We start from the raw sequence: 26,267 nt of genomic DNA on the forward strand, positions 1-26,267 counted from the left end.
TATACATCTAAAACCAAAATCATTGTATTTGGTTCAAAGCGTTCTCTTAGACTTAAATCTCAACTGGAAATGTGCATAAAGGGTGAGACCATTGAGTTGAAGAAGCTGAACCCCTAGAAGTAACATTGGATGGTCAGTTATCATGGTCAAGTCATATTGACAAAGTTGAAGTGAAGATGGGGAGAGGTATGTCAGTTCTAAAAAGATGTTCTGCGTACAGGATCAACTGTACTAGTTGTTCAGGCTCTGATCTTGTTCCATCTTGATTACTGTCCGGTAATATGGCCAGGTCCAGCAAAGAAAGACCTAGCAAAGCTGTGACTGGCTCAAAACAAAGCAGCATGCCTTGTCTTAACTGCACACACAGAACTAACACCAAGAACATGAATGATAGTCTTTCATGGTTGAGGGTTGAGGAGAAATTGACTACTTCTCTTCTAATCGTTTTAAGAAACATTTCTGTGTTGAAAATGCCTAATCACTTCAGACAGACATACATACCCCACCAGACATGCCACTGTGGGTTTCTTCACTTGTGCCCAAACCAAAAACAGATTCAATGTGCTTCTCAGTTACCTGTAGAGCCATGTCATCATGGAATGCTCTGCCACCAGAGGTAACTCGGGCAAAAAGCAAGTTTAGCTTAAAAACAAACAGATAAAAAACATTTTGTATCACAGAGCCTCTCCTCTTTCTAAAGATCTAATTTAACTGTACTGTATCTAAGAATATGAATATGTGCAGTATATATGAATATGTGCAGTATATATGAATAGTGTGTAAATAGTCAATTTATTGTCTCTTGGTGTCTCTCCAATATATAACTCATATTTACATTTTATTTTGAATGTAATTTAATATGTTGTTCTAATCTATAACTGTTCTGTACTTTGTCATGTATTTGTACGTTTTATGTGGACCTCAGGAAGAGTAGCTGTTGCATGTGCAGTAGCAAATGGGGATCCTAATAAGCTAACCTAAACTGTGATGAGAAGAGTATTTACACACATCCATAAAGTAGTAGTAAATATAAGTATACTGTCTTTTCACTAATGCCGCTGTGCACATGTTGTGGTCATGTTGTGCTCATTGTTGTGGTGTTCCAGATCTATCCAGATGAGGGTCATTTCCTGTCCCAGAGAAGTAGGCTGCACCTCTTTGCCTCGCTCACCAGCTTCTACAGGGAGTGTCTCAAGGAAGAGATCCTACCGCTGCCCGATGATGATGAGGAGGAGGAAGAGTAGGAGTAGGATGTGGTGGAGACCTTTGGCAGGACTTTTGCAGGACTTCCTCACTGTAAAAAAATGCTGAAGCCTGCACAAAAGGCTGGTGGCTTTTGGACCAAGTGTTAAGACAGAGGTGGACAGTGAGAGTTGCGGCGTGTGTGTGGGTATGTGCGTGTGTGTGCGCAAATTGCATTGCTTGTGTTAGTTGGAGAGAGAGTTTGATAGTGTTTGTGCGTGTGCCTGCGCAATGTATGTTTGTGTGTGCATGTGTTTGCGGTCAGAGAACTCCCAAGGACACCTATCAAAGACAATGGACACCGGAATTGTCAAGACTACAAGTGGGAACTCACTTATCCAAAATGCCACTTCAATCTCCACCTCTGAGACTGGCCTCTCACGGCAAAGCACATAGCAGACTGCCTCCATCTCCGGCAGGAGCCATTAGGGTTTCAACATCCACACTTACAAGTGCATGGTTCTTTTCCCCTTTCAGCTTAACTAGTTTTGCCATGTTCGTTTTCATCGTGGTAGACATTGGAAGAGACAAACACATATGTACCCATTTTCAATTTTATCCTCTCTTTATTTTGGGGTTTTGATGCACACGGATATGATCCACTGCTCTTCAGAGACATACTGTAGGCAATGCAAGTTCACCTTGACTGTGACGTTGTCTGCAAATAAGTGCAATTTCCGCTGAATGCTCTCATATTTGACCCCCACTGAAAATAAGTCCTTTGGGGCACACTTAATTGTACAAGGGTCTCATGTAGACATGTTCAATGCCTTATGAAGTGCTACATAAGACCACTTACTGGCATTCATATCTCTTAATTATTAGAAGCTTCACACTAACCTGTGTCAGCCCAGTTCTTTGAGATGCAACATGCCAGTGCAGTCTCAGAGACAGTTAATATCAGTTGTAATGTCAGGTCATAAACCAGTTATAATTCTAGTGAGTAGTGAGTGGTCACAAAGGCCATAAAATGACATTGTGTAGGGCTAAGTAAGGCCTTTGCATGTCTACAGGGGGACGCCTAAAGTGTTGCCGTACTTTGTACAGTACAATACAGCAGAGTGTGTACATACATATATTTTTTAGATATGTCAGATCTCATGGATAGGTTAGTCTATGGGAATGGAATGATTTGACATGTATGTCTTGTATATTTTTCAGTTTATTTTGGTTTTAGTCGATTTTTCTTCTTAGGGTGGATTTTGTAATGCTTGTTCATGTTAATTTTGTTGTTTTTGAAGGGGGGGGGTGATGGTTTTGGGTTATTGTGATTGTCCTCCAGTGATGATTGTGAATAAAAAACTGAAAAAAAACGAATATATTACCATAAGGTATTCAGCACAAATTACATTCAACAACAGTGTTGTTAGTACTGATTGACAAAATAACAAATGATCCAGGCAATTATACTGTATTTCATCGGTTTGTTGACCTTGGACTCACCTTTGTGCCTGACGAGTTGAGTTGAGGGCCAATGAGGGCCTTGAGGCAGGATGGTTTATCAGTGTTGTGTTTAAAAGACTAAATGCTGCTCCCTGGGAGTGAGGAGGACACACTCCACCCAAGAACTGTAAATTGGATCTACACCAGGAGTGGGCAGCTGTGGTCCTAGAGAGCAACAAATTGCAGGCTTTTGTTCCAACCCAGCTCTAACATATGTAAACCACTCATGGTGTGCGAGAGAGAGAGAGATAGATGTTAATACCTCTTTGTACAACAGCGACCAACATAATCTCAAAGTGTATTATGTGCAGTGTATTACATGAAGCAGAACTTACAGTGATTAACAGTTCTTTATGGTGTCTGATTAACATATTTTGTGTAATGTTGTGGTACTTTATGGTAGTTTGCAGTACTTTTCAGTTGATAACCTGATGTTTTGCCCCAAAAAATGTATTTCTCTACTGAACAGTTTCCTACCAACAAACAAATTGGGAATCAAGGTAGCTAGAGTACAGATATATTGGTTTTATTCTAGCGTACATTATTTAGACAAATATACAAATACAATTCACTAAGGACATTTACAGTATGGTGAATGGGACATTTGTGTGTAATTCATTTGAGGCAAGCATTAATATACATGATCAACACTTCAGTAAAGCTGCACCATATGATGGATAGAATGGTAGACAATTCTTTCAGGGATATATTGAACATAAGTTGTGTTTTGTATAGGAGTCATGAACTTAGGCCGGGATTCAATCTGAAGCCTAGTTATACAGTAGCATGCTTTTAAAGGGTGACCGCCACGGCCGGCACCAGAACGAATCAGTTGAACAGGCATTTGATTTCCAAACGGTGGCACCTTTTTTTCACGGGACCTCCTATATACATTTTTTTATGGGTTTTATAGTAAAGGCATGTAATTTAACTGTAAAAATGTTTCATCTTTTAACGTGGCATGAACACAAAAGGTTACGATGTTTTCATCTGATTGCCAAACAAACCACTTAATAGGCTGCACATGAGTTTCAAGTTTGGGGAAGCGTACAATTTATCTTAACATTTCTACCGATCTGCGTGCCAATTATGATTTTCATATGCACATTTTCGTGGAACAGTTGTATTTCAATAATGATCATTTTGTTTCTCAAAAGCATTGTGAGTTGGTTAATCATAAAAATCTGAATTAAAATGCTAAAATTCTAAAAGTTCAAATTAAACTAATGCGAGAGCACCAGCCTCTGCCAAATGGACACATTGATACACCATGAACCATTGGCAGCTAAAGAAATGACCGTATGCATGGAGCTCAATGATATCCTATAGGCCAATGCAGCAGTAGGCCTGTAACTTCCATTGTCAACTAAGTAAAAAAAACATAAAACCGACAAATAAAAACAGTAGAAAATATCCTGATGAAAATGCAGGTTCTTTCAATTAAATGAATCTCTGTACTCTGCCTGTATACCTCCCTTTCTAAAGGACTTGACTTGAATTAACGAAGTGCAACATTGTATCAAATCACTCAACTGGGACCAGGTGAAGCAGTGGCTAGCGAACTTGCAACATTGTATCAACTAACCTATCCCAAGCCTTCAGTTTCCCACACCAGAGAGCTTGGGACAGAGAGATGTTTTTGGGAAAAATGTTCAGGTATTTAAGGATGTTTCCAATGGATATATGCAATCATCAAATCATTATATTTTGCTCTTGCACACCGAGGCTTAGTGATTATCAAGGGGAGAGTGATGGAAAGAAAGCTATTGTATGTATGTAATTTTTTTTCTTTTTAAAACAGACTTTGAAGGACTTTCTGTGTGAGGTGAGGAAAAAATGTATTAGTGGTGGACATGGTGAGTTAAGACAATCCGAAATCAGACATCTCCAAATGGGCACTATCGCGCACTCCCTCAACATTAGGAGGACAGAGAAACCAGACACATGCTCATTGCTCAAATTAAGCAATCCAAACAAAAGACAATGAAAATTGACAAAACTCGTAAATGATGGTTATGAAATTAACCAAAACTTGTTTCTCACAAGTGTAGCAGGTTGTGAACTCAGCAAACAACATTTCCACTCCGAGAATGAGAATGGTAAATGACTGTAATTAATACAGGCATTATTTCTTTTTGTATTTTTTATTTAGCCTTTATTTAACTAGCCAAGTCAGGGCTGGGATTAAAAAATATATATATTGTCATATTCGTGTATGTAGGTGGCAGGGAAGTCAGGCGCAGGAGAAACCAAGTTGGTTAAATATGGAGTATTTAATTAAAAACAAACTCCAAAACCATAATACAAAATAAAATGGGTAAAGGATACCCGTCGCACACCTATACACAAACCCACATAACATAACATTCAAACAATCACCGACAAGGACATGAAGGGAAACAGAGGGTTAAATACACAAGTAATTAATGGGATTGGAAACAGGTGTGATGGAAGACAAGACAAAACCAATGGATAATGAAAAACTGATCAATGATGGCTAGAAGACCGGTGACGTCGACCGCCGAACACCACCCGAGCAAGGAGGGGCATCGACTTCGGCAGAAGTCGTGACATATATATATAGGACAAAACACACATCACTACAAGAGAGACACCACAACACTACATAAAGAGAGACCTAAGACAACAGCATAGCATGGTAGCAAAACCACATGACAACAACATGGTAGCAACACAACATGGCAGCAGCACAACATGATAGCAGCACAAAACATGGTACAAACATTATTGGGCACAGACAACAGCACAAAGGCAAGAAAGGTAGAGAAACAGAAATGAATGTAACTAAATGACGGGGACTAATGTTACATTTACTACAGGTGACATATGTAATGGGGAATGAATAGAAAATAAACAATCAAAGGGGAAACAATTCACACAATGAAACAATGAATGTGCAAGAATTAGTGGGAGACAGCTAAGGCATTCTGGAGAGAGACGTGCCTATATCCTCACCCCACACCCCTTCACTTCTTCTTGTCTCAAAATTATTCATTCAATTATAGATATGACACTTTATCTTCACACATATTTTAGATACTTTTCAATGACAGCTGCAACTCAATAATCAGCTAGGCCTATTGCCACGCGAGCTGCCCAAATTGTAGGCTTCCCAAATAGCCATGCACTGTTCATTTGAAACAATCCACAGCAAAAATTTTTAAAGAAGCTCATGATCCTCTGGTGAAGTATTTTATTTATTTATTTTTGAATAGACAGAAGTAAATATATAATTTTGGCAAATGTATTTAATTTACTTTAAGCCAATTGGACGTGCTGCATATTCAAAAAGTAGTTTACCTTCGCACATTCATCAAAATAATTCCAGCATCTGAACACTGTGCACCCACCAACTTTCCTTCAATTAGCATGGCTGAAACGACACTACATGGCATGTACAGTTGAAGTCGGAAGTTTATATACACCTTAGCCAAATACATTTAAATAATTTTTTTCACAATTTCTGACATTTAATCCTTGTAAAAAAATCCCTGTCGTAGGTCAGTTAGGATCACCACTTTATTTTAAGAATGTGAAATGTCAGAACAAAGAATTATTAATTTAAGCTTTTATTTCTTTCATCACATTCCCAGTGGGTCAGAAGTGTACATACAATCAATTAGTATTTGGTAGCATTGCCTTTAAATTGTTTAAAGGCAATGTTAGGTGAATTTTGGACCAATCCTCCGGACAGAGTTGATGTAACTGAGTCAGGTTTGTAGGCCTCCTTGCTCGCACACGCTTTTTCAGTTCTGCCCACAAATGTTCTATAGGTTTGAGGTCGGGGCTTTGTGATGGCCACTCCAATACCTTGACTTTGTTGTCCTTAAGCCATTTTGCCACAAATTTGGAAGTATGCTTGGGGTCATTGTCCATTTGGAAGACCCATTTGTGACCAAGCTTTAACTTCCTGACATCTTGAGATGTTGCTTCAAAATATCCACATCATTTTCCTGCCTCATGATGCCATCTATTTTGTGAAGTTCACCAGTCTCTCCTGCAGCAAAGCACTCCCACAACATGATGCTGCCACCCCTGTGCTTCACGGTTGGGATGGTGTCTTCGGCTTGCAAGCCTCGCCCTTTTTCCTCCAAACATAACGATGGTCATTATGGCCCATTCAGTTCTATTTTTGTTTCATCAGACCAGAGGACATTTCTCCAAAAAGTACGATCTTTGTCCCCATGTGCAGTTGCAAACCGTAGTCTGGCTTTTTTATGGCCGTTTTGGAGCAGTGGCTTCTTCCTTGCTGAGCGGCCTTTCAGGTTATGTCGATATAGGACTCGTTTTACTGTGAATAAGGATACTTTTGTACATTTTTCCTCCAGCATCTTCACAAGATTATTTTCTGTTGTTCTGGGATTGAGTTGCATTTTTCGTACCAAAGTACGTTCATCTCTAGGAGACAGAACACGTCTCCTTCCTGAGCGGTATGATGGATGCTTGGTCCCATGGTGTTTACACTTACATATTATTGTTTGTACAGATGAACGTGCTACCTCCAGGCGTTTGGAAATTGCTCCCAAGGATGAACCAGAGTTCTTTTGATGTTCCTATGATGTCAAGCAAAGAGGCACTGAGTTTGAAGGTAGGCCTTGAAATACATCCACATGTACACCTCCAATTGACTCAAATTATGTCAATTAGCCTATCAGAAGCTTCTAAAGCCATGACACCATTTTCTGGAATTTTCCAAACTGTTTAAAGGCACAATCAACTTAGTGTATGTAAACTTCTGACCCACTGGAATTGTTATACATTGAATTATAAGTGAAATAATCTGTCTGTAAAAAAAATTGGGAAATTTAGTTGTGTCATGCACAAAGTAGATGTCCTAACCGAATTGCCAAAACTTTAGTTTGTTAACAAGAAATTTGTGGAGTGGTTGAAATATGGGTTTTAATGACTCCATCCTAAGTGTATGTAAACTTCCAACTTCAACTGTATGTGGACACCCCTTCAAATTAGTGGATTCGGCTATTTCACCTACTCACGTTTCTGACAGCTGTATAAAATCGAGCAAACGTACTTACAATCTCCATAGACAAACATTGGCAGTAGAATGGCCATACTGAAGAGCTCGGTGACTTTCAACGCGGCACAATCATAGGATACTACCTTTCCAAGAAGTCAGTTCGTCAAGTAGCAACAACGGCTCAGCTGTGAAATGGTAGGCCACGCAAGCTCACAGAGCGAGACCGCCGAGTGCTGAAGTTTAGAGCTTGTAACAATGGTCTGTCTTTGGTTACAACACTCACTACCGAGTTCCAATCTGCCTATGGAAACAACGTCAGCACAAGAACTGTTCATCGGGAGCATCATGGAATGGGTTTCCATGGCCAAGCAGCCGCACACAAGTCTAAGAACATCATGCGCAATGCCAAGCGTAGGCTGGAGTTGTGTAAAGCTTGCCGCTATTGGACTCTGGAGCAGTGGAAGCATGTTCTCTGTAGTGATGAATCACGCTTCACCATTTGGCAGTCCAACAGACAAATATGTGTTTGGCGGATTACAGGAGAACGCTACCGGACCCAATGCATAGTGCCAACTGTACAGTTTGGTGGAGGAGGAATAATGGTCTGGGGTTTGGGCTAGGCCCCTTAGTTCCAGTGAAGGGAAATGTTAACGCTACAGCGTACAGTGACATTCTAGACGATTCTGTGCTTCCAACTTTGTGGCAACAGTTTGGGGAAGGCCCTTTCCTGTTTCAGCATGACAATGCCCCCGTGCACAAAACGGGGTCCATACAGAAATGGTTTGTCGAGATTGGTGTTGAAGAACTTGACTGGGCTGTACAGAGCCCTGACCTCAACCCCATCGAACACCTTTGGGATGAATTGGAATGCAGACTGCAAGCCAGACCTAATCACCCAACATCAGTGCCCAACTTCACTAATGCTCTTGTGGCTGAATGGAAGCAATTCCGTGCAGCAATGTTTCAACATCTAGTGGAAACCCTTCCCAGAAGAGTGGAGGCTGTTATAGCAGTAAAGGGTGACCAACTCCATATTAACGCCCATGATTTTGGAATGAGATTTTCGACGACTTTTGGTCATGTAGTGTATCTCACCGGAGAACGCATTCCGAGCGAGTGAAACAACACCCCTCTGTTTTACAATATCTAGCCCATGTAGCTGATGCTGTCTGGCTGAAAAGAGAATGACATGCCATACTCTTCTTAACCACACAGCATCAGATACATGGGCTACACATAATGAGACAGAAGAGTGCTCTTTTGCTCACTCAAATGCTTTTTCTGAGAATGATGCGTCTTTCTGTTGGCGTGCATCTCGGTCAAATAAATGATTCTGATTTAAATATTTTATTGGAAAGGGCAAGGATGTACTGTATTGCGACTGCATTTCCTGAGTTGGTCTCGTTTTAGATTTGGTTAATTTAAAAATGCTTGCAGCCATGACCAAATTGACCATGGGTATTATAATCGGGTGCCTGATGCTGAACTCTGAATTGATGATTACTTGGGTACTACCAGCCGTGGGCAGATTTAAAATAAATCCCACGCACGGAAAACTGTTACGGTACCCTTCATTCTGTGACAATTTTTTTTTTCCAATTTTCTTGCAAGTCTCAGTTTTGGACAAGACATACTTTTTGACCAAAATTATCCTTTTTATACTTTATAGTAAATTTTGACACTAGAATAAATGTTTGACTCATATCAATGCCAGATAGGCCATTTTAAAAATGAGAAGTTGCTTTTTAGGGACAGTGTAGTTCAGTGCCAACAGAAGTTGTATTTGAATTCCATAATTTTGATATTAGGATATTAAATAAGAATGTTATATTTTGAATTTGTAATTCACAAATTCCTAATTTGAACTTGAATTTCATGATTTGAAACTGAATTGAATAAATATTGCATTCAGTTTTAAAATGCTATCCAATTGAATAAAATATTCAAATGCAATATTTATATATTCAGTTTTAGTCTGTAAGTATATTTGTGTCCAACTGGTAAAAGTTTCATGTGATTTGATTAATATATATGAAAAATATTACCCTACTATGGGTGTGGTGCCTGGCCTCAAGGTCAACAGCATCATCAATCAATCAATCAATCAATCAATCAATCAATCAAATATATTATAAAGTCCTTTTTACATCAGCAGATGTCACAAAGTGCTTGTACAAAACCCAGCTTAAACTGCAGAGAGCAAACAATAAAGATGTAGAACTTTCCTTGCAAGGCTGGAACATAGGAAGAAACCTAGAGAGGAGCCAAGCTCTGTGGGGTTGCCAGTCCTCTTCTGGCTGTGCCGGGTGGAGATTATAAGAGTACATGGCCATTAAAGCCAGATCGTTCTTCAAGATCTTCAAACGTTCATAGAGGACCCACAGGGTCAAATAATAATAAATAATATATAATAATAAATAAACAGTGGTTATGGAGGGTGCAACAGGTCAGTACCTTGGGAGTAAAAGTCAGTTGGCTTTCAAAAGCCGAGCATTCAGAGGTTGAGACAGCAGGACAAGGTAGCATGACCTGTGAACAGGTCAGGGTTCCATAGCCGCAGGCAGAACATCATGAATTTGACCTACTGTAGTACCAGGACATTTTAGCCCAAAACCTGTCTGCCTCTGCTAGGAGGCTGAAACTTGGCCGCAAGTGGATCGTCCAGAAAGACAATAACCCCAAGCACACATCAAAATCCACAGAGAAATGGTTAATTAACATTTTGCAATGGCCGTCTCCAGACTTGATTTGAGACAAATTTGATTTGAAGAGGGCAGTCCATAAAGGCAGATTAAGGATATCAACGATCTGAAAGGATTCTGTTTGGATGGATTGGTCTAAGATCCTACCTAATGTGTTTTCCAACTCATAAAACATTTTAGAAAAAGGCTCAGTGCCGTTATCCTCGCAAGGTGAGGCATTGAAAGGTATTGAAAACAAGGGTGTCAATAATACAAATATATATATATATATATATATATATATATATATATATATATATATATATATACACACTTGTTAAATACAATCTCTTTCTTTGAGAAATTGTAATAGAATAAAATAATATAATTCCACAATTTTCATTAGCATACAATGTAGCTCAATATTGAAATTATTTAGCTCGTCTTTGTGAAGGGTGTCAATAATTTCCGAACCCCACTGTATATACAATAAAGTGGCTCAGTTGGTAAAGCATGGCGCTTGCAACATCAGCTTACGGGTTCTGCTGGGGCCACCCATACAAAAATGTACGCACACTAGGGATGAATATTTTCCAGAAAATCAACCAAGTCTCAATACCGGGAATAATTTATATTTATCCCAAGAGCCCTGGAAAACACCACAAAAACCGGAAGTGCCCATTTGAAACATTTAAAACCAAGATATGGTCACTATGACAGGGTTCTCCCAAAATAAGATTGCCGATATGCCACGTTGCCGGCTTGGCTGTGCCACTATGTAAAGAACTGATATATACTAATGATAGAGTAACTTTGATCGCCAATGGCATTGTTGTGAATTGAAAAACAGGCCGTTCATATATTCCAGGGCATTATCACATTCCTTAATTAATTCAGCAGTAAGCCTACGCTATCTCGACAGAGAGCGCGCTCAGGACGCACAGACCGCACCCCGAGTATGATATGGCATTGTCGAATCATACAAACTTTGTAACGGCAGTCAAACAAAAGTCAATTGACCAAAATTGCTCAGCTTGCTAGTTAACCTCCAATGAATGACAGAATATCTCCTATTTGGCAAAATCAAGTTGATGATTATACAGATAGCAGATCAGCTCACGAATAACGGGGACATGAAGATATCTTAATGGGGACCAACTCTGTTAAAAATATCCATATCTACTCTCATACTATTTGTTGGTCACACATTCTCTGAAATGATAATCTACATGCCCACACAACTATAGCATTAAATTGGTGTATTTGATTATTTTATGAGATTTCTTATTTTCTGTTTCACTGTTGGTTAATTAAAAAAAGTGTGTAATCAGTTGTTTGAAATGGTAATAGTTATTGAGTATTTACCCAGTAACCATCTTGCATATTTGTGATTGGTGGAATGTGAATTATTGAAAATGAGAGAACAGGAAGTAGCTGAGTTCATGCGTCACAGTATCTGTGCTCAGTTGATGATTAAATCTATAAAATAGTAATCATTCTCCATTCAGTTTGTGTTCGCATAAAGTCTCAAACTCATTCCAGAGGGGGGTTTGTGGGTTTTCGCTCCTCCCTTGTACTTGATTGATGAATTAAAGGCAGTTAACCCACTGTTCCCCTGAAGACGTGGAGGGGTTGGGTTAAATGCGGAAGACACATTTCAGTTGAAGGCATTCAGTTGTACAACTGACTAGGTATCACCCTTTCCCTTTCCCTAATTGGTAAAGAACTCCCCTCACCTGGTTGTCTAGGTATTACTTGAAAGGAAAAAAAAAAAAAAAACGCAGACACTAGGCCCTAAATGGAATGAGTTTGACACCCCTGACATTGATAGTCATCCATCCACCATTGAAAGAACTCTCAAACTACATTAGTATAACGGTTTGGATATGACCGAGTGAGTTTCAGTATAAGCAATGCTTTCAATTGCATTAGCCTATTTTATTCCAATATTTTCATCATCAGTTGATCATAAATAAGGTGAGTTTTCCTCTCTTTGCGCTTTTTCAAGTCCCAATGGCTGTTTCCTCATCTACTCACTCCGCTGCCGCCCCCATCCGCCACGTTGTTCTCAACACCGTTTTAAATCAATATAGCCTATAGTTAATTGTTTTTCAATCTGGATTTTTTGGGGGTTTCGGGCTCATTTTAGAATATTCAGTTCTGATAAGAACTCTAAACTGTATTTAAGTCTTGTCTGCAGTCCAGCAGTGTCAATTTTGTGTGTACTTTGAATTTGTGGTGACTTTGTGTGAAGTAAATTCTCTAGACTAAAGGCTTCCATGTGACAACCTGATTGGATAATGTGCTATATATAAAATGTTTGCCAATTTGCTTCTGAGCAGATTATGTATTTTGTGAAATTGCATTAGTGCAATATTGGGGGAAAATGTTTTAATTTCCCAGGTCATTTTATTTTGGGGGGAAATGTGAAGAGTGACAGTCCTAGGATCCTGGTTACCTGTATTTATCCCTAATGCACGCTCTGTAAATTGCTTTGGATAAAAGCACCTGCTAAATGCCATATTAGAATTGAATATGTATCTAGGTATAAAATTCACAATACATTACAGCTGTCTGAAATAACTATATTCTTTAAAAGGAAAAATAAATAAATATCTCCCTTTCACATCTTTAACAGTAAAGACAAAAACATATCTCCCATACAAACAGCTAATATGAACAAGTTTCCCTTCTTCTCTACTGAAACTCTACCACGCTAACTGTATACTTATGATATTTGCAGAACACCCTAAATGTTCCTATGTGAACTATTGCTTGATCATAGCAATAGGAAAAATTATACATCACTGTACAGGAAAAATCTTCAATCTCATCTCAGCCTATCATTACCCTTCATAGTGCACAGCAACATTGTCTGACCCCTCTCTCGTTCACATTGTCTCACCATATCTCACCACTTCTCACTGGTGGTTCCTCAGACAAGCAGGTCAAAGACCACTTTATCGTTTCCAGGAGCAACAGGTTCTACAAAAACAAGGTGAGATATGGTCATCCTAGTCATCCTCAGACACAGGATGAGCTACAGGGATTTCCACTAGGAAGCATTCCCTGAAGAAGGTCATGACAGAATTCAACAAGTAGCGTTGGCTCTTCACAGAGTAAATGTTGTGGCCTTCGTCTGGGAAGATCTAGGGAACAGAGAAATAAATAGTTGTTCATTATCATTATATTGAATTCTACAGCAGAGTAGTTTTACATTTACTGTTATTACGAATTAGATAAAAAAAGAAGTGTTAACTTACATGACTACCACTATTATCAATGTCACAACACACATGCAGAACTACTGTTATTAATTACACTTCAACGTAGACTCAGCGATATGACGTAGACGCACAAAGTAAACAGCATAGTGGGTCAATTTCCGCAACGACTAAAAACGGTGACGAGCGAGGCTTAACTTCTCCACTGTTTTGGTCCTGTAACTACCATGTTTTAAGAAGCCAACTCCTGAACAGATACTGTGGGTGACTGTGTGAGAGCGAAGTCTTGCATCTGGCTCATCGCAACACCTGCAATGCTGCTCGTGGCAACGTAATTCGGTTGAGTCTACCTTTATTTCATTTTACTCTTACCATTATCGCTCCACTATTTCATTCTTGAGTTCTCCCTCTCCCTCCTACTTACTTTTCAAAGGTGGGGCCTTTTTTAAATATCAGACAGATTTTCCTCAGGGCAGGTTTGGCACCGCGCAGCAGGTAACTATTTTCACTTTGTCAAACTTTAAATAATAAATGATTCAAGGCAGAGGGGGGAGGTCAGCTTCAATTATACATGCATCACTGAGGCCTCCTTTGTCTGGGACATTAAATGGCACTTTGCATAGGAAGGGAGAATGTAACTGGTCACCTGCAGAGTGTAGTTAACGTTTGATATTGACAGAAGTTTCACCAGCTCCGCGGAATGCTGGAAATGAACGGTGGCTGAAAGAGAGATAATTGAAACGTTGGTGTCCTTGCTCGACAAGCATTTTCATTTCAAATTAATAACATTGTAGGCAATTTCACAAAATTAAATATAATACTACAGGGTTGAGGCTGGAACAATGTCATAGTCATTAAGCTATTGAGAAATGAACTAGATCGGATACAGTATACAAAGCTATAGCACAATAGACGAACAATTGATGATTCTTCTTATAAGTTCTAAGTATAAAATGCACTGTATCTCATGTGCACAAGAAACTGGTATGCAATTATAACGTGTGCTGCTCAGTTCTATTTTTGTGAGTGCCTGTCAATCATATCTTATTTCATTAACAACAGTATGATACATCTGTCTTTTTATCCCCACTTAAGGCTAACAATCAACTGAACACAATGAATAAGCCCATCGTTTGACTTAAACACTGTCTGTCTGACAGATAAGCCGTTATCTAATTAGCGTTTTATCTCCTATCTTTTTCATTAAACCTACAAAATAAGCTCCACATTGAAGTCCAACAATAGCGTGCAACCATGCCCTGAGTAGCAACTAGAGAGAACTAGTACTCACCATCTGCTGTTCCATGGATGATGAGAAACCTCCGTTGACCTGTGCCTGTGATGTTGGGAAGCAGACTGGAGAGCTGTTCGAGACACAATGACAATTTTATATCAGTGAAAGATACTGAAAACGTACTGTAAATACCAACTAGTTTTCTATAAGAGAAATGCATTCAAGCACAGCTTGGTGTGATTTAGCAGAGGCTTGCCACTACCAGAGGCTTGCCATTAGCGAAGAATCAACAGATATGACACTATTGCAGTGTAACAAGTGTTTATTGGATGAATTGCTAATGATAAGATTAAATGTAGAATTTTCAGTGCTTTCCACCTTGACCACCTATCAATATTTAATTTAAAAAAAACATAGAAAGTCAATCATACTTGGTATTTAAGCTCATCCTGGACCGGAAACCCAAAGTAACGCTCAGTGAAGGCAGAACCTTTAGAAAAATACAACATAGTTAAGTGTGTTTTTGGTAGTTCTTTCATTAGTCCACTATTAATACAGTCCCAAAATGTTTTGTGTCAGCAGTCAAGTTTTCAAGATATTGGACTTTCAAGAAGCAAAGTGTCACTTGCCACATCATCATGAGGATGTGGCAAGTGACACTGCTTGAAAACCCAATATCTTGAAAAGTTGACTGCTGACATGCAAAACTTTCTGGGACTGTATTAACAGTGGATTAATTAAAAAAATACCAAAATATAGTTTTTGAGTGGATTTTTCCACTAAGTCTTTGAAAAATGACAGGTAGGAAACATGAGATTGACCATGTAAAGTAAAGAGCAAAAATTCAGGCGAAATGGAAAGTGAGAAAAGATTCCAGTGATTGCATAGACAGAAAGCAGGTATATTTTCCCTTATTATTACCTCTAAAATCCCTGAACAATCAATGGGCTTCATACCACTGTGTTTTGAGGAAGATATTCAAAGGCAGCTCTGAAGTAGTAGGAAATACTGTATTTCCTCCCAGTGCCTGCCGTATTTCTATAGAGTAAAAGCGCATGCTGGTCTTACCATTCACATGAATGGTATAAACAACAACATCCTTCAGCCTTATTGGACGGGCCCTACATTTCAAGTCAATGGATGAGTGCCGCATCCACCTACCGTATTTGACAAATCCTGATGTATTAAGTGGCCATCACCATAACTTCGACGAGATATTGGACAAGACTTGACAAACTCTATTAAATGAATGGCTACTGAAAGGATTTATCTTAGACTGGGAAATTACCGTAGAGTCTCCAGTCTGTCACGGGAGCAACTGCAACCCCACATCTGAACATGGAGCCAGAGGAGAGGAGTAGAAGAGAGCTCAGGAAACCCCCATAAGCCTGGGGAAACACCCCCAAAAATAGTTGGACATGCAATGTTGGATATAGCTAAAAACCCATATACTGTAAGTAAGAATACAAAAAAAAGGGGTTATAGCTAAATATACCATATCCACAAATATTCCAAATTACACTTCCTTACCTTTCCATAAACAGCAACCTTATTTTTATCCACATATGGCAGCTTGGTCAGGTACCTAATAAAATACGGGAGGGTATTAAAGTCTAACATTTCTGAAATGCAATGAATCAGTTCCCATCGAATCAACAATTTCTTTCAACAGTATCCATGTGAGAGCTTTCAGATCATGTTCAGATCATGCTCCAGTACATACTCTACTGCTGCGATCTGGTCCTGCACCTCCACAGTTCCCAAACGCTGGTGGACTTCATGTAGGACCCTCTGGCCCAGGAACCCACTCCCACTGCCGTCCAGGCGAGCCACGATGACGTTATCCGAGCTGACCAGAACCGAGTCCCAGTCAAGAACAAACTGGTCACTCACCGCCTGGCCACCGGGGGCACTGTCACTATGGAACACCATCAAAGTTGGTCAAATTGAACTTACCATCAAGGTTCAATATGAGTGACTTCTGGTGTGTTCAGTGCTCATTGGAATATCGTATTTCCTAGTAGTCAGAAATACAACAGGAGTGTGTTCAAGTGTTTTTGAAGTCATAACAACTTTCAACCACTGACATATGAGCTAGGTAGCTATAATGAGTTTACTTGATGGCAAACATTGACAAAATGGTAAAACTAGTTAGATTATTCACATTATTAAAGGGCACTTCTGCCACTTTTCAACCTCATATTAATTTCTCCAGCACCATACCAGTGTCTAAATATGTTAAAATCGCATGTTTCTATAGTCTGTGGTTAGAAAGATGAGAAGAAATGTCCTAAAAAATGCTTTTCTGTTACATCAAAGGCTAGGATTAGGAAAAACTGATTTTCAAAACCTGCAATTAGTTTTTTTTTCTTACTCCCTATTGCGAATCTCACAGTGTTTGAAAATCACCGTTTTTTAACAATGTTTTAACTTATAATCATCGGGAACAACTTTTTAGCCTATTATTTTGTTTCTATAAAAGTTAGAAATGTGCCATTTTCAAATATGTACTGTAGACACTGGTATTGTGCTGGAGATAATGAAAATGAGATTGGAAGTGGTAGAATTTCCCTTTTAAGGTTGTAAATGGCTTCATTTTCTCATGTGGTTGAAAATGTAAAGGCTCAATGATGAAATGTCCCAACTCTAAACTCAGGTATCACCTTCTGGTTTACAACTTGTAACTCTTATGTGGAGGATCTGTCAACTCGTTAGTTCCGTGTCGGAATGTTGGATTTACGAATTTCCGACAGCACCACTCATTCTATATCACAAGTTAGGTTTCCATCCAATTGGCGACAGATTGTCATGCAAACATTAAAAAAAATCGGATAAAAAAACATTATGCGCATTTTCCCACCAGAGATGTAATTCCATCAAACTGACCCGTTGCGGATAGAAGGATGTGTGTAATGATGCAGTGCACATAAAAGTTACTTTTGTGGTTAAATTCCCATGCACCAAATACAATATACAAGTTAAATGGGTTCCAATCGCATTTTCAACTCTACTGATGGTTTTGTCACAAAATTCTGAATGCTGATTGGTTAAAATTGCTTTCCAGCCGGTGTCTATTCGACAAGTTACCACCGGCTAAATCTATGACTCTAAAATGCATATTTACTCTGTTCCCCCTGACTGCGCAATCCACTGTCTTATCAGCCCAGCCAGGCACTTTATAACTTTTGATAAACATCTCCACTATAAAAAGCATCTAGACATTCTCACATTTCTTTTAGACTAAGATTTCGTTTTCAACAGCGGAGAGTTGTAAAAACCTTGCTTTCTGTCTCTCCGACATTTGCAACATTGTTTCAATATTCAAATTCGATCTCCAGCTTCCCATAGTAAGGAACATGACGGGAGTCGGGACGAGACAGACAGGCAGTGTTTCTCAGTCAGTCAAAATCATGAATCAGCTGGCATCATTGTTATGGATATACAGTGCATTCGGGAAAGTATACAGACCCGTTGACATTTCTACATTTTGTTACGTTACAGCCTTATTCTAAAATGAATTAAATAGTTTTTCCCCCTCATCAATCTACACAAAATACCCATACTGACAAAGCAAAAACAGGTTTGTAGAAATGTTTTAAAATGTAAAATATATATATATGACATTTACAGAAGTATTCAGACCCTTTACTCAGTACTTTGTTGAAGCACCTTTATCAGCGATTACAGCCTTGAGTCTTATTGGGTATTACGTTAAAAGCTTGGCACACCTGTATTTGCGGAGTTTATTCCATTCTTCTCTGCAGATCCTCTCAAGCTCTATCAGGTTGGATGGGGTGAGTCACTGCACAACTATTTTCAGGTCTCTCCAGAGATGTTCAATCGGGTTCAAGTTCGGGCTCTGGTTGTCCCACTCAAAGACATTCAGAGGCTTGTCCAGAAGCCAGTCCTGCATTGTCTTGGCTGTGTGCTTAGGGTCGTTGTCTTGTTGGAAGGTTAACCTTTTCTCCAGTCTGAGGTCGTGAGCGATCTGGAGCAGGTTTTCATCAAGGATCTCTCCTTACTTTGCTCCATTCATCTTTACCTCGATCCTGACAAGTCTCCCAGTCCCTGTCGCTGAAAAACATCCCACAGAATGATGCTGCCACCACCATGCTTCCCCATAGGGATGGTCTAGGTTTTCTCCAGAAGTGACGCTTGGCATTCATGCCAAAGAGTTCAATCTTGGTTTCATCAGACCAGAGAATCTTGTTTCTTGGTCTGAGAGTCCTTTAGGTGCCTTTTGGCTAACTCCAAGCGGGCTGTTATGTGCCTTCTACTGAGGAGTGGCTTCCGTCTGGCCACTCTACCATAAAGGCCTGATTGGTGGAGTGCTGCAGAGATGATTATCCGTCTAGAAGGTTCTCCCATCTCCACAGAGGAACTCTGCAGCTCTGTCAGAGTGACCATTGGATTCATGGTCACCTCCTTGACCAAAACCCTTATCCCCAATTGCTCAGTTTGGCCTAGCGGCCAGCTCTAGGAAGAGACTTGGTGGTTCCAAACTTCTTCCATTTAAAAATGATGGAGGCCACTGTGGTCTTAGGGACCTTCAATGCTGCAGATTTTTTTGGGTACCATTCCCTAGATCTGCGCGACACAATCCTGTCTAGGCGCTCTACGGACAATTCCTTCGAACTTATGGCTTGGTTTTTTCTCTGACATGCACTGTCAACAGTGGGACCTTATATAGACATGTGTGCCTTTCCAAATCATGTCCAATCAATTGAATTTACCACAGGTGGACTCCAATCAAGTTGTAGAAACAGGATGGACCTGAGCTCAATTTCGAGTCTCATAGCAAAGGGTCTGAATACTAATGTAAATAAGTATTTTATTTTTTATACATTTGCAAACATTTATAAAAACCTGTTTGTCATTATGGGGTATTGTGTGTAGGTTGATGAGGAAAATAATTTATTTAATACATTTTAGAAGTCTGTAACTTAACAAAATTAACAAACAAAAAAGTCAAGGGGTCAGAAAACTTTCCAAATGCACTGTATACAAAAACATGTTGTTGAAAAAAGGTAAAACAAAATTAAGTACAGCTAGTTTGCAGTCTTTCCAGCTTCAGTTTGAAGTGATTGTGTTTGCTGTGTTGTTGAAGAACAGTGTCCTGACGAATGAGCACATTTTCTATGCCAGGCAAAATTGCACCTCATTAGCTCATTGTTATGGATATATCCAATTACATTTTACTACAAAACAGCTAAACAAATCCAAATGCAGCTACTTTGCTGTTATTCTGGCTGCAGTTTTTGACGTGACAGTAAGTTAGCCGTAGTTGGCTAGCTAGCAAGCAAGGGATAAGAACATTGCCAGCCAGTATGGTAATAGCACATTTAGAATGAACAACTGGGTCACGTCCATAGATACAGAACAAAAAGACTGAATGGCTGAGTCGCGTCTCTGGCAACCGAACCGATAGAACAAACGACTAGCCGGCTTGGGTAGCAACCCTAGACTTGTGTCGGGACTAAATCTTGTGGAAGGACGAAATAGTATGAATAAATAAATCAAAATAAGGTTTTTAATTGAAAATATGTAAATCATTTTTGAATATGTTGGTAACCTGTTGTATGGGGCGGCAGGTAGCCTAGTAGTTAGAGCGTTGAACCAGTGACCGAAAGGTTGCTAGATCGAATCCCTGAGCTGACAAGGTAAAAGTATTTTGTTCTGCCCCTGAACAAGGCAGATAACCCACTGCTCCTAGGCTGTTATTGTCAATAAGAATTAGTTCTTATTAACTTACTTGCCTAGATAAATAAAGGTTAAAATATATACATTTTTTAAATAAACATGATAATGCCCTCAAAGTCGATGTTTGGAGGGTGTTTGTTTAGAGTGTTTCGGGGTTTGTTGGGCTATGTTTATCTAGTATGTCTAGTTCTATGTTTAGTTAATGGAGTTGACCTTCAATTGGAAGCAGCTGCTCCTAGTTGCTTCTAATTGAAGGTCCCATTTAAGAGGGGTGTTTTCTGTGGGATTTTGTTGGGTAGTTGTTCCTTGTTTAGTGTTTGTGCACCTGACAGGACTGTTTCGTTTAGTTCTTTTTTTGTATACGTATTTATTTGTTTCTCCTTCTTCAAAATAAAAAGAAGATGAGTATACATATTCCCGCTGCGTTTTAGTCCAATCCTTACGACAACCGTGACATCTGGTTTTGACACGTGCACTTTAACCAAAAGCTCACAGATATACAGTTCGGATAGGCTAGCCGACATGATGAGATTATTATGGACAAAACAGCAAGATTATTTTTATTTGTCGAACAGCAGCCAAGAATTGTTCAAAGGAGCATCAAGCTCATCACCGTGTACTTTAACCACCCTGTGAAGTTGATCATAATTTATTTAATCTGTAGCCAAATGCTTTCCCGAGTCGTAGTGGGAGGACCACATTAACATATCACTGCGTGACTCCAAGTTTACGTTGAAATGATGGTTATTATATCAATATTCCGGCATAAAGGCATTTCAACCACCATTACTCACATAATTAATTTTACAGACACAAAAAGATCCCACCTTGTCTAACGTATTTAGTTTTTTCGACATTTGCAAAGTTTACCGACAAATTAGCAGTTTCCATCAGGCCTGTCGTGACATTTTTTTATCTGACATGTACTTTACTCGCATAAAAAGGTTGGATGGAAACCTGGTTACTGATACAGAAATAAGACTTTTTGGAAAATCACTATCTGGATAAACATACTACACAGACACTTATTTTTCAAGTCCCTGGAGAGATATAGGGAATGACAATAGTCTTTATTTTGATCCCTCAATAACATCAGGAGAAATGTTGATGCAAACTTCGTTCTGCTATTGCTCTAAAACAATATTTAATCTGAAGCCATTGATAAGGATTTAGGGAAATTTCACATACAGTACACTCCAAGATAAGGATTGGTGAAGGGTAGGATACGTACAGGATCAGCAGAAGTGGATGCGCTGTGGCCTCATCAAAATCTATTGGCAAGGTCAGCTCCAGACGGAGTGCTATAAAATAAATCAGACATCCCTTACACCTCAAATGCACATTGATTATACTAAGTGCCAATCAGGCTTCCAAATGTAGTATCTTAACATATCATGTTTATTTCTACAATGAGAATCTTGAGAGAATCTTCATATGTTAACCTGTTCTGATTGCATGATATTATGATTTGACAAATTACATGTTACATCGCTCGACAAATGACCAAGCAACTGATTACATTGCAGACACATTTACATGTATGGCAGCATACATACAAATCAAGAGTGAAAAAACATGAACAAAAGGCAATCCTTGAAATGGAGCTAGAAATGAAGGTGCAGTCTCCATTCAGATGCCTTAATGAAATGTAGCACATTGTGTCTAATTGCACACACGGTTCAGAGTGAAGAACCCATATGGCGAGCCTTCCCATCTAATTGGATTAGTAGATTGGCAGGCTTCTCATTCCAGAGCTGATTCATAATCACCTCACAAAGTTGTGCACCTGTTCTTTTAATTGCGTTTATCCCTGGTATCTGTTTATTATGTACTCCGGCACTTCAAGCTCCATGGCTCACACTACATCTAAAAACCCTGCCTGTCGATTTTTCTGCATGTAGCAGGTCAACAGCTGAAATATGTTACCTGTTACTAGTGTTGCTATTATTACTGTTGCTATTACTCCATGAATGAACCACATGAGGGATAAGGATGATGATTCATGATGATGCTGATGATGACAATGATGCTGACAACTATGATTACAGTGACAGTGGTAATGATGGTAATGATGATGTTAATGCCCAAAGATGATTATGAAGATGATGGTCACGATGATAGAATGATCATGAGAAAGATTAGATTGTCATACCAAAGTTGTTGATTTGTAGGGTCCTGATATCTCTCCTTGGTATATTCCTATATATCAGTGCATCTCTTAGTGCAGTGTTCTTCTCCAAAATGTCATTCTCTATATACAGAGATGGAAAAATAAATATTTGGATTAAGCAAACACATAATCTCTCTTAAATCCATCATGGTAAAGCATTATGTTTTAATATCTGCATAGGCTCTTAATTGCATATAATGTTATTAAATGTATTTGCATTTACAGTGCCTTCAGAAAGTATTCACACCCCTTGACTATTTCCACATTTTGGCTTGTTAGAGCCTGAATTTATAATGGATTCAATGAGATGTTGTGTCACTGGCCTACACACAAAACCTCATAATTTCAAAGTGGAATTATGTTTTTAGAAATGTTTACAAATTAATAAAAAATGAAAAGCTGAAATGTCTGGCAACCCTAAATACGTTTTGCTTAGAAATGTACTCACTCTATCTGCAATAACAGTGTTTAACCTGATTTTTCAATGACTACCTCATCTCTGTACCTCACACATACAATTATCTGTAAGGCCCTCAATTGAGCAGTTAATTTCAAACACAGATTCAATGTTTACATATCTTACATTACTCATCTCATATGTATATACTGTATTTTATACCATCTATTGCGTCTTGCCTATGCCGCTCGGCCATCGCTCATCCATATATTTATATGTACATATTCTTATTCCATCCCTTTACATTTGTGTGTATAAGGTAGTTGTTGGGGAATTGTTAGATTACTTGTTAAAAAACTACTGCACTGTCGGAACTAGAGGTACAAGCATTTCATTAGATATTACTGCGCTGTCGGAACGAGAGACACAAGCATTTCTCTACACCTCCATTAACATCTGCTAACCATATGTATGTGACCAATAAAATTTGATTTAGATTTTTTAACCACAAAGACCAGGTAGGTTTTCCAATGCCTCGCAAAGAATTCCACCTATTTGTAGATGGGTAAAAATAAAAAAAGCAGACACTGAATATCCGTTTCAGCGCGGTGAAGTTTGGCAGTGGCTCGCCCATTACGGCGTTAGGGGTGGCGACCCACTTGTGATTGTTTTGTTTTTTTGGTATATATATATATATATATATATCGCAGTGCTAGTGGCGTCACTACAGACCCTGGTTCGATCCCGGATTGTATCACAACCGGCCGTGATCTCGAGTCCCACAGGGTAGGGCACAATTGTCCCAGAGTCCGGGTTAGAGGAAGGTTAGGCCGTCATTGTAAATAGGATTTTTTTCTTTACTGACTTGCCTAGTTAAATAAAGGTTAAATATTTGTTGTTGTTGTAAATAAATACAAATTAAATATATATATCAAACTGGTTCATTTGGCCAAAAAAGTTAATAAATATTTATTGATTAAATGAATTGAATCTGTGTATATATATATATATATATTAAATAAATCAAGGATTATGTTTTAAATGCTCATAAAAGTGCAATGTGTGAATTTTCTTGTTTCAAAATTATACTGCTCAAAAAAATAAAGGGAACACTTAAACAACACAATGTAACTCCAAGTCAATCACACTTCTGTGAAATCAAACTGTCCACTTAGGAAGCAACACTGATTGACAATACATTTCACATGCTGTTGTGCAAATGGAATAGACAACAGGTGGAAATTATGGGCAATTAGCAAGACACCCCCAATAAAGGAGTGGTTCTGCAGGTGGTGACCACAGACCACTTCTCAGTTCCTATGCTTCCTGGCTGATGTTTTGGTCACTTTTGAATGCTGGCGGTGCTTTCACTCTAGTGGTAGCATGAGACGGAGTCTACAACCCACACAAGTGGCTCAAGTAGTGCAGCTCATCCAGGATGGCACATCAATGCGAGCTGTGGCAAGAAGGTTTGCTGTGTCTGTCAGCGTAGTGTCCAGAGCATGGAGGCGCTACCAGGAGACAGGCCAGTACATCAGGAGACGTGGAGGAGGCCGTAGGAGGACCGCTACCTCCGCCATTGTGCAAGGAGGAGCAGGAGGAGCACTGCCAGAGCCCTGCAAAATGACCTCCAGCAGGCCACAAATGTGCATGTGTCTGCTCAAACGGTCAGAAACAGACTCCATGAGGGTGGTATGAGGGCCCGACGTCCACAGGTGGGGGTTGTGCTTACAGCCCAACACCGTGCAGGACGTTTGGCATTTGCCAGAGAACAGTAAGATTGGCAAATTCGCCACTGGCGCCCTGTGCTCTTCACAGATGAAGCAGGTTCACACTGAGCACATGTGACAGACGTGACAGAGTCTGGAGACGCCGTGGAGAACGTTCTGCTGCCTGCAACATCCTCCAGCATGACCGGTTTGGCGGTGCGTCAGTCATGTTGTGGGGTGGCATTTCTTTGGGGGGCCGCACAGCCCTCCATGTGCTCGCCAGAGGTAGCCTGACTGCCATTAGGTACCGAGATGAGATCCTCAGACCCCTTGTGAGACCATATGCTGGTGCGGTTGGCCCTGGGTTCCTCCTAATGCAAGACAATGCTAGACCTCATGTGGCTGGAGTGTCAGCAGTTCCTGCAAGAGGAAGGCATTGATGCTATGGACTGGCCCTCCCGTTCCCCAGACCTGAATCCAATTGAGCACATCTGGGACATCATGTCTCGCTCCATCCACCAATGCCACGTTGCACCACAGACTGTCCAGGAGTTGGTGGATGTTTTAGTCCTGGTTTGGGAGGAGATCCCTCAGGAGACCATCCGCCACCTCATCAGGAGCATGCCCAGGCATTGTAGGGAGGTCATACAGGCACGTGGAGGCCCCACACACTACTGAGCCTCATTTTGACTTGTTTTAAGGACATTACATCAAAGTTGGATCAGCCTGTAGTGTGGTTTTCTACTTTAATTTTGAGTGTGACTCCAAATCCAGACCTCCATGGGTTGATAAATTGGATTTCCATTGATTATTTTTGTGTGATTTTGTTGTCAGCACATTCAACTATGTGTAACAGTGTAGGTTCCGTCCCTCTCTTCGCCCCAACCTAGGCTCGAACCAGGGACCCTTGCACACATCAACAACTGACGCCCACGAAGCATCGTTACCCATCGCGCCACAAAAGCCGCGGCCCTTGCAACGCAAGGGAAACAACCACTTCAGGTCTCAGAGCGAGTGACGTCACTGATTGAAACGCTATTAGCGCGCACCACCGCTAACTAACTAGCCATTTCACATCGGTTACATATGTAAAGAAAAAAGTATTTAATAAGATTATTTCATTCATTCAGATCTAGGATGTGTTATTTTAGTGTTCCCTTTATTTTTTGAGCAGTGTATGTAGTTCAAAACAAGCTGTTCAGTTACTTACTGCTCTGCCCCTCAGTGACTGCCAGCAGTGCCTGTTCCGCCTCCACGTGTGCAAAGGCCACGAGAACATTGCTTGGATTGTGTTGCCAGCTATTTGCTCTGAGTGGGAACAGCCCCAATGAAATCACAGGATTTCGTAGCATAAATTATAACAGCACAAAGTAAATGGACCATCCAGGGGGCTCAAATATGCATTGGTTTAGTCAGAACTTCTGGGTCTGCTCTATTCTCCTCCTTCCAATGAGTCTCTCGTGCCAAACGG

General features: G+C 39.8%; 3 protein-coding genes across 3 annotated transcripts in view; 1 reads left to right on the forward strand and 2 right to left on the reverse strand.

Moving 5' to 3' along the window:
- Window positions 1–2,559, forward strand: part of LOC115160638 (inactive dipeptidyl peptidase 10) — a 218,378-nt gene extending 215,819 nt beyond the window's left edge. Inside the window, exon 26 of the mRNA XM_029710857.1 lies at window positions 1,107–2,559. Coding sequence (XP_029566717.1) covers window positions 1,107–1,244 — 138 coding nt within the window. The 3' untranslated portion in view covers window positions 1,245–2,559. The remainder of the gene's footprint in view (window positions 1–1,106) is intronic.
- A 10,372-nt stretch (window positions 2,560–12,931) lies between these two features.
- LOC115161475 (inactive dipeptidyl peptidase 10-like) lies at window positions 12,932–15,040 on the reverse strand. The gene is made up of 3 exons (XM_029712463.1): window positions 14,878–15,040; window positions 14,233–14,306; window positions 12,932–13,511 (listed from the first exon to the last, which is right to left on the reverse strand). Exons 1-3 carry the CDS (start codon window positions 15,038–15,040, stop codon window positions 13,377–13,379), a joined length of 372 nt encoding a protein of 123 aa, XP_029568323.1. The 3' UTR covers window positions 12,932–13,376.
- LOC115161476 (inactive dipeptidyl peptidase 10-like) overlaps window positions 15,039–26,267 on the reverse strand; it is a 76,480-nt gene continuing 65,251 nt past the window's right edge. Inside the window, exons 18-23 of the mRNA XM_029712464.1 lie at window positions 22,673–22,771; window positions 21,752–21,821; window positions 16,544–16,738; window positions 16,351–16,405; window positions 16,109–16,208; window positions 15,039–15,310 (exon numbers count right to left, since the gene is read on the reverse strand). Of these exons, the coding sequence (XP_029568324.1) occupies window positions 15,246–15,310; window positions 16,109–16,208; window positions 16,351–16,405; window positions 16,544–16,738; window positions 21,752–21,821; window positions 22,673–22,771 (584 nt within the window). The 3' untranslated portion in view covers window positions 15,039–15,245. The remainder of the gene's footprint in view (window positions 15,311–16,108; window positions 16,209–16,350; window positions 16,406–16,543; window positions 16,739–21,751; window positions 21,822–22,672; window positions 22,772–26,267) is intronic.

This window comes from Salmo trutta, chromosome 24 (genome assembly GCF_901001165.1).
Source record: "Salmo trutta chromosome 24, fSalTru1.1, whole genome shotgun sequence".
Classification (NCBI taxonomy): domain Eukaryota; kingdom Metazoa; phylum Chordata; class Actinopteri; order Salmoniformes; family Salmonidae; genus Salmo; species Salmo trutta.